The sequence below is a fragment of the Scylla paramamosain genome, chromosome 5 (assembly GCF_035594125.1).
Source record: "Scylla paramamosain isolate STU-SP2022 chromosome 5, ASM3559412v1, whole genome shotgun sequence".
Classification (NCBI taxonomy): domain Eukaryota; kingdom Metazoa; phylum Arthropoda; class Malacostraca; order Decapoda; family Portunidae; genus Scylla; species Scylla paramamosain.
Genome location: NC_087155.1, coordinates 1,757,431 through 1,772,430, shown reverse-complemented (window position 1 = coordinate 1,772,430; position 15,000 = coordinate 1,757,431). Strand labels below are relative to the sequence as shown.

The following is a 15,000-nucleotide window of genomic DNA, read 5'->3' as shown; positions in this document are numbered from 1 at the left end:
CTACCCAAATAAATAATGTTTCAGTATTGATTGGTGACATTGCATCGGGTGGATTAGGAAGGAGGGATGTTATAAAATGATATTGCAAGGTGGAAATAGCGTTGCGGTGACGTGTGAAAGAAGAGTGTTACAGGAACATACGAAATGATATTGCAAAGGCCGGCAAGGAAACGGTGTGACACAGACGGAAGTCAATCATGTTGCAGGGACGGAGAGGTGCTGCAAAGATGGGAAGGAAAGGTGTTGCCAGGACGAAATAAATGATAATACATGAGAAAAACAAATACCAGAAGATATATCGGTTTTTAGCGAGGTTATCTGTTTATCTATTCACTTCTACTAATGAACTACCTGTGGAAGAACAGAATAGATACAGAGCAAGGCTCTTTCTTCGCCCAGCTCTCTTTCTGACAGCATGTCACCACGAAAAGTCAGACGAGATCATCATGTAATCCATAATATATATATATATATATATATATATATATATATATATATATATATATATATATATATATATATATATATATATATATATATATATATATATATATACACACACTACACTACCCTGCCACTAGTGTTGATGTTTTGCCTCTCTACATATCCGATATAAAAAAAGCCGTTAAAAAGGACAATTAGAGGTTAGAATAATAACTTGTTAGTACATACATACTTGTTTCTCTGAAATACTTGCTTAATTTGGATGTTGAACGATCTACAGCTTTCGTGTTAACAACCGCTGGTCGTTTGTTCCAGCAAATGATGATGTAAAGGCCTGCAAGGAAGTGGTGGTGCAGGCAGCTGCCAAGAAATGATGCTACAAACACACGTGACAGACTCATGTTGCAAGGACGAGATGGTGTTGCAAAGGCGGGCGAAAGAAGGGTTTTGCAACAACAGACGAAGTGGCGTTGCAAGGACGGCTGGTAAAACAGTATTGCTGCCCAAACTTCCTAAACCCACACGTGTCTCACCTTCACCTGCTGGCATTGCGATATAAGGAAAACTTTACCCTTCTGGGGACCTTATCAGACTTATCAACGCTCGCTGTGCTCCTCGAGATCTCCCTTTGAGGCCTCGGGGAAGTGGTTGGAAAAAGGGAGAAAAACGATCGAGGGATAGATATAAAAAAAAGAGTGGGGAGGAGGAGAGGACGTGATGCAATTTAGCGTGTAGGACAAAAAGGGCTGAGTTCAAGGGATGAGGTGGGCAAGGCTGGATATCTGATTCCTAGCGCCACCGCACCGCCCACCACCGGGACCCAAGACTCCCCCACCTGCGGGCTGGTGCCCGCTTTGTGTATTATGTATATTCATGTATATTTTTCTTTTTGTGCAATATGTATATATGTATATGTGACATAATACTCAATAAACCTTTAATAATAATAAAATCTGATTCCTATGCCAGGTGATGAAGGACACGTGGACCTGTGGATTGTGTTTATGTCAGTGTTGGGTCGCCCTCAATGGGTCTCAAGTGAGGAGGAGGATCTGTGCAGCCTCTCAGGACTCCTGCTGGGGGAAATTGCTCTGCTCGAGGGATCACGGTACGTTTCTTTATCCTGTGTGTGTGTGTGTGTGTGTGTGTGTGTGTGTGTGTGTGTGTGTGTGTGTGTCTGTCTGTCTGTCTGTCTGTCTGTCTGTCTGTGTGTGTGTGTGTGTGTGTGTGTGTGTGTGTGTGTGTGAACCCACGCGTTGTCTGGGCTGGCCTATGTGGAACTGGGACATGGGACATGGGACCCTGGGACATGGAACTGGGACATGGGTCCCTTAGGGACATGGCTGATCATGTGTGTGGCTTTGGAAAATATTCATGGTAGGAGGGAAGAGTATTTCTGAATGTGGGTCCTTTTTGATAAGTTACATAGGTATTTAGGGATGTGCTTAAGAGAGATTAACAATATTTTTACCTCATTAACAGGAGAAACAGTCTTTGGAACCCAACAGATTCTCTGTGGCCTTGGAAAATAGTCTTAGTGAGAGAGCTGAGGGTTTGTGAATGTGGACCTAACTTGTGAGTTCAGTGTGATGCCCATAATGCAACAGGAGCACTGATGTGTGTGTCCCCCTGCAGGTAATGTCACAGAGAGCAAGTAGAAGAAAACCTGGGAGACTTGCTTAACTCAGGAACAAGAGCTGCACCTCACCGGAGCTCTGCAATGTGTGGCAGTGACTGCAGGAATCAACACTCGGGTTTGTCAGCACACAGTCACAGCGACCTTGTTCATCAGACTGTTGGTGAAAGGTGATCAGTGTGAAAGAGGTCAGGATGTGTGTGTGTGTGTGTGTGTGTGTGTGTTTACCTAGTTGTCATGTACAGGATGGGGGCTATGGTGGTGGTGTCCCGTCTTTGTGTCTGGTGGTGTCTGACACGGCCATAAATTCCTACATCATCTCTGCAAACATGCACGCATGCACACACACACACACACACACACACACACACACACACACACACACACACACACACACACACACACAGTACTTTCTCATCAGTCCATTCATGCAGCTACTGGTGTGTGGGGAAAGGTGGCATGTATGTCTTGTGATGGAGTTGAATAATAGTATTTTGTTGTCTTGAAAAATTTCATTCAGTTTAAAATTCCTGCTGCAACAATTGCTGTGCCTACTTTGCAAACAGTTTCATGAGTGAATATGTACATCACATCAGCAATGAAGCATCAAGCTTTTAGAGTTTGTTTGCAACAGTCATGCATGAATTGTCCTGATGAAATAGCTGTACAACAGCTATTTCATCAGGACATCAGGTAGCAGGTGATTGTGAGTAGTGCCATCCAGCCAACACCTGGGCTGTGTCTCTGCCTGTCACACCCGCACTGTGAAGGAGCGCACAGAGGTGGTCTGGGGAGCCACAGTAGTATTTGTGACATTGGGCCCTCTCAGGTTTTATTGTGCCATTGTCTCACCTCTTGCTTTAGCAGCCTGGAGTGGAGATTGATAGGGTTTTCAAGAGTGTTTTCATGATTCTAGTGGTAGTTGTAACATTGTTAACCTCTTGTTTGTCCAAGGCCTCATTCGTGAGTGTTTCATTCTTGGCTGTTAGTTTTAGCAAGCTGTAGCAGAGGTCAGCAGGAGTTTGAAGCCTCCGATGAGGACAAAGCACTTAAGAACGTGAACCTCCGCCCCACCATGTCTCCCTCATGTGTGTGCATGTGTGTGTGTGTGTGTGTGTGTGTGTGAGAGAGAGAGAGGAGACCTTCACCACCCTAATGTGTGTCCCGTAGTGCAGTTAAGTATTTAATGGGACTCCTTATGCGTGTGTGTGTGATGGAAGGCTCTTTGATGTGAGTGTGTCCCATTGAATTGTGGAATGCAATTCTTTCTTTTCTCTCTGTGTTAGAGGACTCATGCTGCACACTATCAAGTCCCAGGACATTGTGTAATGAAACTGCCTCTTCTTCTAAGCATTGTCAGTTTCCTCACTACTCTTATTACACTGTTTCTCCTTCAGATTCCACAGACCGACTGGGAGACACACAATGTCAGTGCCACCGCACAGGGAGTGAGGCCCAAGAGGAGGAAGAGGAGCATTCAAGAGACATCAGCTGGCCAGCAGTCCATTCAGGTGTGCCTTTCATTACATCATTATTTGTCCATAGTTTCCCTTCTGGGGTTGGACAGACCATGAGTATCTCCCACTTGCAGCTGTAGACAATTTCTTCCTTATTGTTAAGTGTTATCATGCCTTCCTCCACACACCATCTCAAGGTCTTCCCAGTGGTTTCCTTCCAAGTACTCTGATGCTCTCTTCAGTTAGTGGCCCTGATTTGTAAGTGCCAGGAAGACTGTATGGATAAGGCAGACCACAAACTTTCTGCTAGATGTGGAGTGGTGAATGGCAGCAAAAATACTGGCAGCATCTGATTCTTTGCACCAAAATAGTGTTCTTGTTAACAGATTTATTCACTGCCCACTCATTCACTCATCTCTGAAGGAGTGAACAGTGTGCACTGAAGTAAGCATTGCAACTGGTGTGTGTGTGTGTGTGTGTTTCTGGTGATGGAGTTTAATAACAGGGTTTTGTCATCTTGAAAGATTTCATAAAAGTACTGAATCTGATTTGGAATTCATGTTGCAATAAAAACTCTCCCTCCTTTGCAACAATTTCACAAGTGTATACAGGAAGTGAAGGATGAAGCATGAAGGTTTTAGGCCAAAATGAACTGACAGCAGTCAGGAATGATGCGTCCAGCAAAACCTGGCAACACAGCAGTGATGTGCATGCTGGTATGTCAGGTCAGGGGTGAAGTGTTTGGATTATGGGCTAAAATGGCTTGTTTATACATGAATATCTTTCACAGTGGAGGAGCCAGGGTGTGTATGTGTGTGTGTGTTAGGGGTGTTTGGGTGAATATCTTTCACACTGGAGGAGCCAGGGGGTGTGTGTGTGTGTGTTAGGGGTGTTTGGGTGTTGATAGGCTTGTGTGTGTTTTCACGTTTATCATTCATTTTAGTTGTTCTTCACTCTTTCATCCTCTCTGCCATTCATTTAATATATTTTTCATTATTAGTGTAGTCTTTGCCTCTGTCACCTCTATTTATCCAGCCCTTCCTTGTCTCTACATATCTAGCCCTTCTTTGCCTCTATCACCTCTTGTCTAATATTTATCCAGCCCTTCTTTGTCTCTGTATATCTAGTCCATTGCTTCTATCACCTCTTCTGTCTAGTATTTATCCAGTCCTTCACTTCCTGCCTTTAGTTAGCATACACTCCTCACCTCTTCTGCTGTCTATATTCACCCAGTCCTTCCATCCACATACCACAGGAATCTAAACTAACACACAGTTCCCAGTATTCTTCCTTTTATTAACCCCTCACTGTATTTCCAGAGTGAATACTTCCCAGACCATCCAGTCACCTGCACTTTTTGGGAAATACGAGTATTCATGAACTCTTGCCTAAAAAGAAAATGTTGCAAAATTTCTCACAGGGACTGATCAGGTTCCTCTCCTAGGCATGGAGAGAGAGAGAGAGAGAGAGAGAGAGAGAGAGAGAGAGAGAGAGAGAGAGAGAGAGAGAGAGAGAGAGAGAGAATTTTTCTTTTATTTCTTTACCTTTTCTATCTTTCTCTCTCTCCTCTATCTTCTCTCATTTCTTTTTTTTTTCTTCCTCTTCTATTATCCTTGTTCTTCTCTCATGTCCTCTTCCTTCTTTGTCTTCTCTCATGTCCTCTTCCTTCTTTGTCTTTCTCTCTCTCTCTCTCTCTCTCTCTCTCTCTCTCTCTCTCTCTCTCTCTCTCTCTCTCTCTCTCTCTCTCTCTCTCTCTCTCTCTCTCTCTTTCTCTTCCTTCCTTATTATCATCTATCTTCTCCTCTTCCTTCTTTCTATCACTTCTGAAAACAATGAAAATATAAATAATACATTTTGAACATAATATTATTATTAATAATAATAGTAATTAATTATCTCACAAACAGTAACATTCTCTCTCTCTCTCTCTCTCTCTCTCTCTCTCTAATGTGAAAGGCTGTGGAGAGTGACTGTGGGTTCATCAACATACGGTGGGGGACATACTGGTGTGTGTGTGTGTGTGCGCGCAATACTCCATCTCTCTCTCTCTCTCTCTCTCTCTCTCTCTCTCTCTCTCTCTCTCTCTCTCTTTTACAAAACCCCTTCTTTTACCCACACATACTCAAAAACCCCGTCTCACTACTCACTCAAACTGATTCTCTTTGACACACACACACACCCAGGCTCCCAAGTTGATAATCCAAAGGCCAGCAGACGACAGCTTCCTTCCAGCATGCACTTGCATTGCCCAACTTGACCTGCCATTATACAAGCTGAAACAGTTGAGAGAAGAGTGTCAGGGTATGTTTGGGGCTGTTGAGGGGTCAGGGGAGTGTTGGGGGACTCAGGGAGAGGCTATGAGAGGATTAAAATTGATCTGTTGTGTTGTGTGTTTGATTTGGGGTCGGTTTTTGGTAGTTCTTGTGTGTGACAGAGAGAGAGAGAGAGAGAGAGAGAGAGAGAGAGAGAGAGAGAGAGAGAGAGAGAGAGAGAGAGAGAGAGAGAGAGAGTGTGTGTGTGTGTGTGTGTGTGTGTGTGTGTGTGTGTGTGTGTGTGTGTGTGTGTGTGTGTGTGTGTGTGTGTGTGTGTGTGTGTGTGTGTGTGTGTGTGTGTGTGTGTGTGTGTGTGTGTGTGTGTGTGTGTGTGTGTGTGTGTGTGTGTGTTTTGCAAAGATAGAACCTTAGAATGTTCCTATTAAGTGTTGTTACTACTACTACTATTGTTGCTACTTTCAACTAGTACTTCATTACTAGTAAACTAGTAAATTACTACTATTACATTATTTCTGTCAATTTTTTCATCTTTCAGGAGTGGATGGCAGGAGTCAGAGAGAGAGAGAAATAGGGGTGTGTGTGTGTGTGTGTGTGTGTGTGTGTGTGTGTGTGTGTGTGTGTGTGTGTGTGTGTGTGTGTGTGTTGCAAAGACAGAACCTTAGAATGTTCCTATTAAGTGTTATTACTACTACTACTATTGTTGCTACTTTGAACTAGTACTTCCACAACCACTATATACCACCACTACCACCACCACCACCGCAACCACAACTACTACTACTACTACTACTACTACTACTACTACTACTACTACTACTACTACTACTACTACTACTAATAATAATAATAATAATAATAATAATAATAATAATAATGCTGTGACCAGCCAGGAGGAAGTGCCTGTAAAGAAATTTTTTTTAAATAATATACCAATGAATGGAAAATATTTATAATAGTTTACGATTATTATTATTTTATTATTATTATTATTATTATTATTATTAATTATTATTATTATATTATTTATGTATATTTTTAGTCTTGTAACAAAAAATGAAATAATAAAAAAAGTTAACTTGTATTATTAAAAAAAGTTAACTTGTATTATTACCACAATATAAAAATATATATTATATATTTATTAATTTATTTAATGAACAATTTCTAATTTTATTTTTGGCTTATAATATTAATATAATGCAATGGAAATACTTTTAATACTTTCACAGTGAATCACATTATTTCTGTCAATTTTTGCATCTTTCAGGAGTGGATGGCAGGAGTCAGTAATCAATAGTATCTGGCCAGGCATATGTTGCACCAGTATGCTTGAACAGCTTTGTACTAGAAATTCATGATGCTGGGTGTGTGCAGTGCGTCACCTGAGAGTTCACGGCTCACTGAGATTATTGCCTAGGGGCCTCCCTCCTGTCTAAAACACCATACTGTGCTGCAGATGTGACCTATGACCCAACTTTTTGGTTATACTGAATGCAAACAGTACACACACACAAACACAAACACACACACATACAAACATGTGCAGCCAAGGTGGGAGGACATAAGGGTAGCAGCTCCATGACTCTGGTGAGCCAGTTGAAGCATGGAGAGCTTGAGTAAATAATGTTTCAGTCTCCATCATGAAACAGTAAGAAAAGGTAGAAGTGATGTTAAAAGTAGAGAGGAAGAGAAAAGTAAAAGGGGAAAACAGAGGTGAATCAAGGTTAACTTTGTGCCGAGTGATGGGTCGGTGGCAGAAAAAAACAAAAGTGAAAATTATGTGATGAGTTAGATCTACAGAACATTGGACAAAATAGATACAAGTTATGAAAAAGAGGCAGAAAAAATAAAGAAGGGAGGAGCAGTGATGTTTTTAGCTAAGAAAAGCTTGACAGTGGTTGAAAAAGAATGTGGCAATGGACTGGCAGAGGCATTAAAAACTGGAATGGAAATTATACAAGGCAGAAAGAGACAATTCATGGTGACTGACATACCACCCACAACCAATGCCTGGTCAAGTGAAGAATGTGAAGCAATGATAAAAGACACAAAGAACTGGCAAGAGAAAATACCAAGTGGTGATAAAGTGGTTATGGATGGAGACTTGTGTAAGGAGGTGTGCTGGGAAGAGTGATGCACTCAGGGAACAGAGTCATCTTGGGGGAATAAATTATTACAGCTGGCAATGGACAATGTATTAACACAATGGATAAAAGTGATACAAGATTTGGAAAAGATGGAAAAACATTGAGACTAAATGTATTTAGCAAAGGAACCACAAGGAATTGAGAGTGTTCAGAGAGAGCATCTGATAGCCAAAAATGACTGCGCTACCATGGAATTCAACATAAATGAGGAAATAGAAGGTAAATGGAATGAAGAACACCAAGCTTGGAGATTAAACTACAGTGGGGCAGACTTTGACAACATGAAGTTTTTCAAGAAGAGAGATGGGATGTGTTCCATAAGGCCACAGGGGTCCAAGAAAGTGGCACAAGTTTCTTAAAATATACTGAGGAGAAAAGAAGTTTGTGTCTAAATGGCAGACAAAAAGTTGGTAAGAGTGGTTTGATAAAAAAGATGTGAAGTAGCAAGGAGGATAAAAGATGATTCAAGGAAAAAGTGGAGGAAAAATATAAGAATTAACTTATGGAATAATTACAAACAAGCAAGATATGATTATATGAAAATCCAGAGAGATGAACTAAGGCAGTTTTGAAAAAGATATACAGTAAAATCCCTCTTATCCGGCATCAACGGGACCGCCGACATGCCGGATACTTGAATATTGCCGGATACTTGAATAGAAGTGAAATTATGTCCACAATCATCACCCTACAATCACGCATCTTACCATATTAAAGATCAGCTGGTCTTAATCAGCAGCTGATCTGATCAGCTGCTTAAGTGTAAGCACGACACGCTTCCTCTTTTCTACAACTTTAGGTATGATGAAGGTGTCAGGCAATAAACAGTGCACACGAGGGACTGAGTCACTGAGTAAACACAGTGCAGTGGGCCGCGGGTGGTGTGAAGCAGTGCGCTCTGGTGGTGAGGGGACAAAGTATGGCTCGCGCGGGAATTTTAATTGATTTATGAGTACACATTGATTTTTTAATGATTTTAAGGCTCGGGGAAAAATGTGCCGGATACTTGAAGCTGCCAGATACTCGAATGCCGGATGAGAGGGATTTTACTGTAATAGACAGGTGTAAGCATCAGCCTGAACTCTTCTACAGACATGTCAATGGTAAACTGAAAAGCAAAGGGAGTGAGCATAGAAAAACTAAGGATGGATGGAGTGGTATACAAGGACCCCAAGGAGATGACGGAAGGGAAAAATAAGAGCTTCGAGGAAGTTTTTACAAAGGAAAAGGAATTCATAAGGTCACTGCATGTACAGGAAAAGAGAAAAATGGAGGAATTTCAAGTAACAATACAGGAAATTAATGAGACCATCAAAACTTTAGTTGTAAGAAAGATCTAGAACTGGATGGAGTGTCAGGATGGGTATTGAAAGAGTGCAGTAACCAGCGTAAAAATAAAATACATTCCATCAAGTGTACCTCTATTAGATCCACAGGATTGGAAGAGCTAACCTCATGCCCATATTTAAAGGAGACACACAAGACCCACTAAATTACAAACCAGTTTTCCTGATGAGTGTGGTACCAAAAAGGATAATAAAAGGAAAGGATAAAAATAAAAAAATAAATAAAATAAAAATAAAAAATATGGACCAAATTTTTGGAAGATAAAATTTTTAACAAGTTGTCAATTTAGTTTTAGCAAGGAGAGATCTTGTCTCACCAATCTGTTGTGTTATTATTCAAGAGTGTTTGATATAATACAGGAGAGAGAGGGAAAGATGGTTGGGCAGGCTGCATTTACCTAGACTGAAGAAAAGCTTTTAATAAGGTACCACTTAAAAGACTTCTATGGAAACTGGAGAAGGTAAGTGATGTATGAAAGACAATGGAGAGAGAGAGAGAGAGAGAGAGAGAGAGAGAGAGAGAGAGAGAGAGAGAGAGAGAGAGAGAGAGAATGTGAATGGTAGTAAGGGACCAGACATCAGTGTGGAGCCCGATATTAAGTGTGGTTCCCCAAGGGTGGGTGTATGTACCACATTTGATGGCTTATGAAATGCACCTCTTTTCCAAAATAAGAGTCAAAAAATGAGCCTGCATCTTATTAGGTGAAGGTTAAGCTTTGGGACAGTGGCCCTTAAATAATACCTCAAACATCTTAACACATGTAAACAGTGATGACCACTTCTACACCACAAAAACAACTCTCTTTTGCAAGGTAACAATGTAAAACAGGTAGCACTTAATGGTAATTCACACAAAATAACACCAATCAGGAAGAAATTACCTGACGACGCTTATGTTGCATGTACCAAAACAAACTCGCAGTGGGTCACACACCAAACTTGGCGACACGAAAGATTCACTGCGTTCCTTAGTGTGATCCAATTATTCCTTGAGGTAAGACACACCTTCATATAACTAAAATTGTGCCTATCCTCTAACAATCTTCCCTTGCATACATGTCCAACAAAACTCAAAAAGGTGAAGAGAGCATAATGAGGCAGGGCAGCTCGTGGTGACGGTCTGCAATGAATATTTCAAATAAAAATATGTTGTAGAGAACAAGGAAAATCTATTTTCACACATCCTTACGCTTTGAAAATGTACTAAAATATTACAACTAGAATTACGTGCAGAATGATGATGAAAAATATGATGTACAAACTTCATTAGCCCTCTGGGCTCTTAGTGTCACTGCCTATGCCATATATGTTTACATCTCACAGCAGGATTGGTCTCAGCACCAGTGTTGGCAGGTCCTAGCAAATATTAAGGCTTTTAAATGTACAATATTGGGATCTAATAAGGATATGAATAGTACATATGAGAGGGCTTCAAATGTCAGGTGAAACCCTTCACTTCATATTCAGACCTTAAACCTGCTTATTTATTTATTTATTTTTTTCAATGCCTGCCTAAACTGAGGTGCGTCTTATATAAGCCCATGCATTTTGTAAGTCGTCAAATATGGTAATGATGCAATCAATGAAAACAGTGACACAGACGATGGATATAACAAGAAATAACGGTGGAAGTGTTGCAAACAGGCCACAACCAATAACTTGCCTCATCTCATGAACACGTGGACAATTTCATTCAGACTAGTAAGGTTGCTGTTCACTCCCACCAGCACTGAGGTGCCCACCACTGTGTATCTGAGAGATGAGGAATACAGCTCATTAGAAAACTGCTACTGCTGCTGCTGCTACTACTACTACTACTACTACTACTACTACTACTACTACTAATAATAATAATAATAAAAGAGGTGTACAATATGCACTTTCATTCTCTCTAATGGCACACAGGTTGAGTTACTGGTGACACACAGGTTGAGTTACTGGTGTTTTTGAAGTGTGTTTTCATAACAGTAATGATCTCTATACCAGACAAGTCCCACACATTCAAACTCTTATCCCCCATCAGCCCCTGGTGGAAAGAGTCTTGTGGACCACCCTACTACACCCCAGGAGCTTAGGCACACCACAGCTGGCCACACACACCCACAGCAAGGCCCCACAGCACTTACTGGTTCTCCGTGGTGACAAACTTGACGAGCACACTGCCTTCTGCCTCCCACCCCGGGCCTCTGCTCTGCCATGCTGCTGCTGCTGCTGCTGCAAATGCTGCTGCAGCTCCTCACCTCTGGTGGAAAGGTGTGCATCAGTTTAAGATGAAGGCTGGTCTATTGTGATGGAGAAAGGAGATGAACAAGAGTAGAAAAGAGGGAAAGAAAAGTAAAGATGAAGAGAAAGTCAGGCTGGTTTAGGTTGTTAGGTTAGCTTAGGTCAGGTTAAGTAAAGTTAAAGTTAGGTCAGGTTAGATAAGGTGAACAAATCAAGTGGAACAAAGTTATAAGTATGGTGAAGGAGATATAATTATCACACAATTATTGAGTATTACATTATTTTCAGACTGTAATGAAATTTGTGTGGTATGAACAGCTTTGCTGACTTGTAAGTAAAGACAGCCTGCATCACCATACACCATAAGCCAGCCCTGAATCGTGCTGCCTCCTCACCACTACTACAACATTCAGTAAATTTTCAGCCTCCCTACACACTCCACTTGGCAGATGAAACTGTGGTGCATATTCACCGGTCTCATGGCAAAAAAAAGACATTGTTCTTAAAGAAATACTATGTTTACCATCACAAACTGTTCCCTCCTGAGATATTAATTTTTATCAGATTTACCACGAAGGTAGGTTAAGTAAGGTTAGGTTTAATTAGGTTAGGTTTAGTTAGGTTTAATTGTTTCATTAGGTTTGGTTTGGTTTGGTTAGGTTTAATTAAGTTAGGTCAGGTCTAGTTAATGTTTTTTCGATGAATTTCAGTGTGTGTGTGTGTGTGTGTGTGTGTGTGTGTGTGTGTGTGTGTGTGTGTGTGTGTGTGTGTGTGTGTGTGTGTGTGACATGTAAGAAAAAAAGTTACTTGTGACAGAAATGGTTACTAGATTCACTCAGAACACATCAAAGTCTACCAGAAAAATGTAGCCTGGTCCAAAAATATTAGATGGGTGAAAAAAATACAGATTTGCCAAAACTATTTCTTTCTGATAAGTTTTGATGTGTTTTTTACATAATGTGGCTTCACTTTGTCACAAATCACTTTTTTTCATTTTTACCCCCACCACTATAAGAAACAGTATTTTTCTTATTTAGGAGGGACAATGGCCAAAGGGCAACAAAAACCTAATGAAAAAAAAGTCCAATGAGATGCCAGTCCCCAAATAGGGTCTGAAGCAGTGGTAAAAAATTGAAGGATGTGTCTTGAAACCTCCCTCTTAAAGGAGTTCAAGTCATAGGAAGTGGAAATACAAAAGCAGGAAGGGAGTTCTAGAGTTTCCCAGAGAAAGGGCTGAATGACTGGGAATACTGGTTAACTCCTGCAGCAGAGAGGTGGACAGAATAGGGGTGAGAGAAAGAAGTCTTGTGCAGAGAAGCCGTGGGAGGAAAGGCATGCAGTTTGCAAGATCAGAAGAGCAATTAGCATGAAAATAGCAGTAGAATGCTAGAGATGCAACACTGTGGTGATGAGAGAGAGGCCGAAAACAGTCAGTCAGAGGAGAGGAGTTGATGAGACAAAAAAGCTTTTGATTCCACGATGTCTAACAGAGCAGTATGAATGGAACCTTCCCAGACATGTGAAGCAAAAACTGACTGGAAACTCATCAAAACACATCAAAACTTACCAGAAAGGAATAGTATGATGGTTGTAAACACCATTAGTTACCTTACCAACACTGTGCACCTCACAGTTTCTACCACTCACTCATATGACTGATACATTCCTAATCTGACCAGGCCAAATTTAACTTACCTAACCTAACCCTCAGTGATGGTATTACAGTTAATTTGCAAGGCATACATGGGGTTAAAAAAAACTCCAGCTCCAGCCAATGAGACCACGAAAGTAGAAGTGAATTTAGGATAATGTTGAAATAAAGATCTTCTCCGAGGCTAATGCTCACTGTACCTGCAGTGTTATGGTTGATCATTGTGATGCTCTAGGCAAACTTACACATGCTATACAAAATAAGAAAATTGGGTGCTGCGACAATGCTGAGAATTGACGCACCCTCGCGTGTCACAGACAGGCAGGCATTGATCTATCCGGCGAAGGTGTGTTTGTCCATGCGTGCATGTCACGTCCATTGCACAAGTGCAAAATTAGTCATGGTGATTGGTTCTTTTGTTTGGAAATACAGCTATTGGCCAATTAAAAAATACAGAATTAATTTAGCCAATCACAGCATCTTATGTCATCCTGTGGAGGGAGAAACCACTCAATTTGAAATATTTGAATTAGTTTGAGGAAAATGTGTGTGTGTGTGTGTGTGTGTGTGTGTGTGTGTGTGTGTGTGTGTGTGTGTGTGTGTGTGTGTGTGTGTGTGTTGGCAGTGGGTGGCGCCTCACCTGTTTCCAGCACACTGCTAGGTTTTACGAAGATAAATAAAGTAAAGGCTTCAAATTAATTTCTTAGCTCTGACAGGTTAGGTTAATTTGGTTAGGTTAGATTAGTTTACTTAGGTTGGTTAGGTTACATTAGTTTAGTTTAGTTTAGTTTAGTTTAGTTTAGTTTAGCTTAGTTTAGTTTAGTTTAGTTTAGTTAGATTAGTTTGGTTAGGTTAACTTAGTTTTGTTAGGTTAAGTTAGTTTGGTTAAATTAGGTTAGTTTCATTAAGCTGGGTTAGGTGGTGGTGGTGACAGCTGGCTGGTTGGTGGCCAGGGGCAAGGGACAGGCAGCCAGCCAGCCAGTCTCCTCTCTTTGGCACACAGCCAGGGAGTGTTGCTGATGTGTCACTTAATTATGAGGACACAACAATTTATTTCTTGTAAATTTTGGTAAGTTTTGTATTAATCTTTTTGTTTTTACAGTAAAACTTTAGTTTCTAATGAGGGTCTAGTGGGGTAATAAATGAAAAAAAACTAATGATTTGCAGGAAAAACAACAAGCAGATTGATACAGAACAAGCCAAAGACTACCAGAAAAAAAATAAATAAATAAATGTTTCATCAGTAAACCAACAGGCTATCTTTATCTCAATAATCCCAAAACAAATAAACATATATAAACTATTACTGGAATCAATGTCTCATATTTATTATTACCACAAACATTTATTTTTTTGGGCCAGACTGATTACACTATTTAATAAAATTTCACTTTTGTCTTGTTCTTGGCCCCAAATCATAATTTGATCCTAAAACTTTGCTTTTGTGGTTAGAACAATTAATTAACATTTTTGCCTTATTTAATTACAGTCTTCTTCTTCTTCTTCCTCTTCTTCTTTCGGCTGCTCCCATTTAGGGGTCGCCACAGCGGATCACTGTTATTTCATTACAGTCTAGGTTATTATTGGTTTTCATGTCAGGTAAAGACCTCTGCAAAATCTCAATTGCTCATCTAATTGCTTTTGAAATGTTGCAAATAGATTAAAACAATAAGAGAAAGAATATGAAGTGTTCTAAAGATTTTTAATTTTAATAAGATCATTCTTGAACTGACCAGATCTAGCAAGAAATTTTTCATATTTAGAAGAATTTGCTTATATTTCAAAAATCTCAAATCTTCCACAATGTTTTATCAGACACTTTT

General features: G+C 40.4%; 1 protein-coding gene and 1 long non-coding RNA gene across 16 annotated transcripts in view; one reads left to right on the top strand and one right to left on the bottom strand.

Moving 5' to 3' along the window:
- Positions 1-7,213, top strand: part of LOC135100405 (uncharacterized) — a 26,454-nt gene extending 19,241 nt beyond the window's left edge. The window contains exons 1-5 of one of the 3 annotated variants that reach the window (XR_010268685.1): positions 635-1,309; positions 1,414-1,552; positions 2,080-2,250; positions 3,478-3,591; positions 6,346-7,131. This is a non-coding gene — a long non-coding RNA (uncharacterized LOC135100405). Of the gene's footprint in view, positions 1-634; positions 1,310-1,413; positions 1,553-2,079; positions 2,251-3,477; positions 3,592-6,345 lie in introns of those variants that run through there. The other 2 variants (XR_010268683.1, XR_010268684.1) reach the window with 2 other exon arrangements.
- Positions 4,427-15,000, bottom strand: part of LOC135100404 (uncharacterized) — an 85,686-nt gene continuing 75,112 nt past the window's right edge. For 2 of the 13 annotated variants that reach the window (XR_010268677.1, XR_010268682.1), the window contains 3 exons: positions 11,430-11,545; positions 5,685-5,810; positions 4,427-5,360 (listed from right to left, as the gene is read on the bottom strand). Coding sequence is in view for 2 of the 13 variants with exons in the window: in XM_064003236.1 (XP_063859306.1) it covers positions 11,002-11,055; positions 11,430-11,545 (170 nt within the window). In the remaining 11 variants the exon portion in view is untranslated. Of the gene's footprint in view, positions 5,361-5,684; positions 5,811-10,184; positions 10,424-10,966; positions 11,056-11,429; positions 11,546-15,000 lie in introns of those variants that run through there. The other 11 variants (XR_010268681.1, XM_064003237.1, XR_010268680.1 and 8 more) reach the window with 9 other exon arrangements.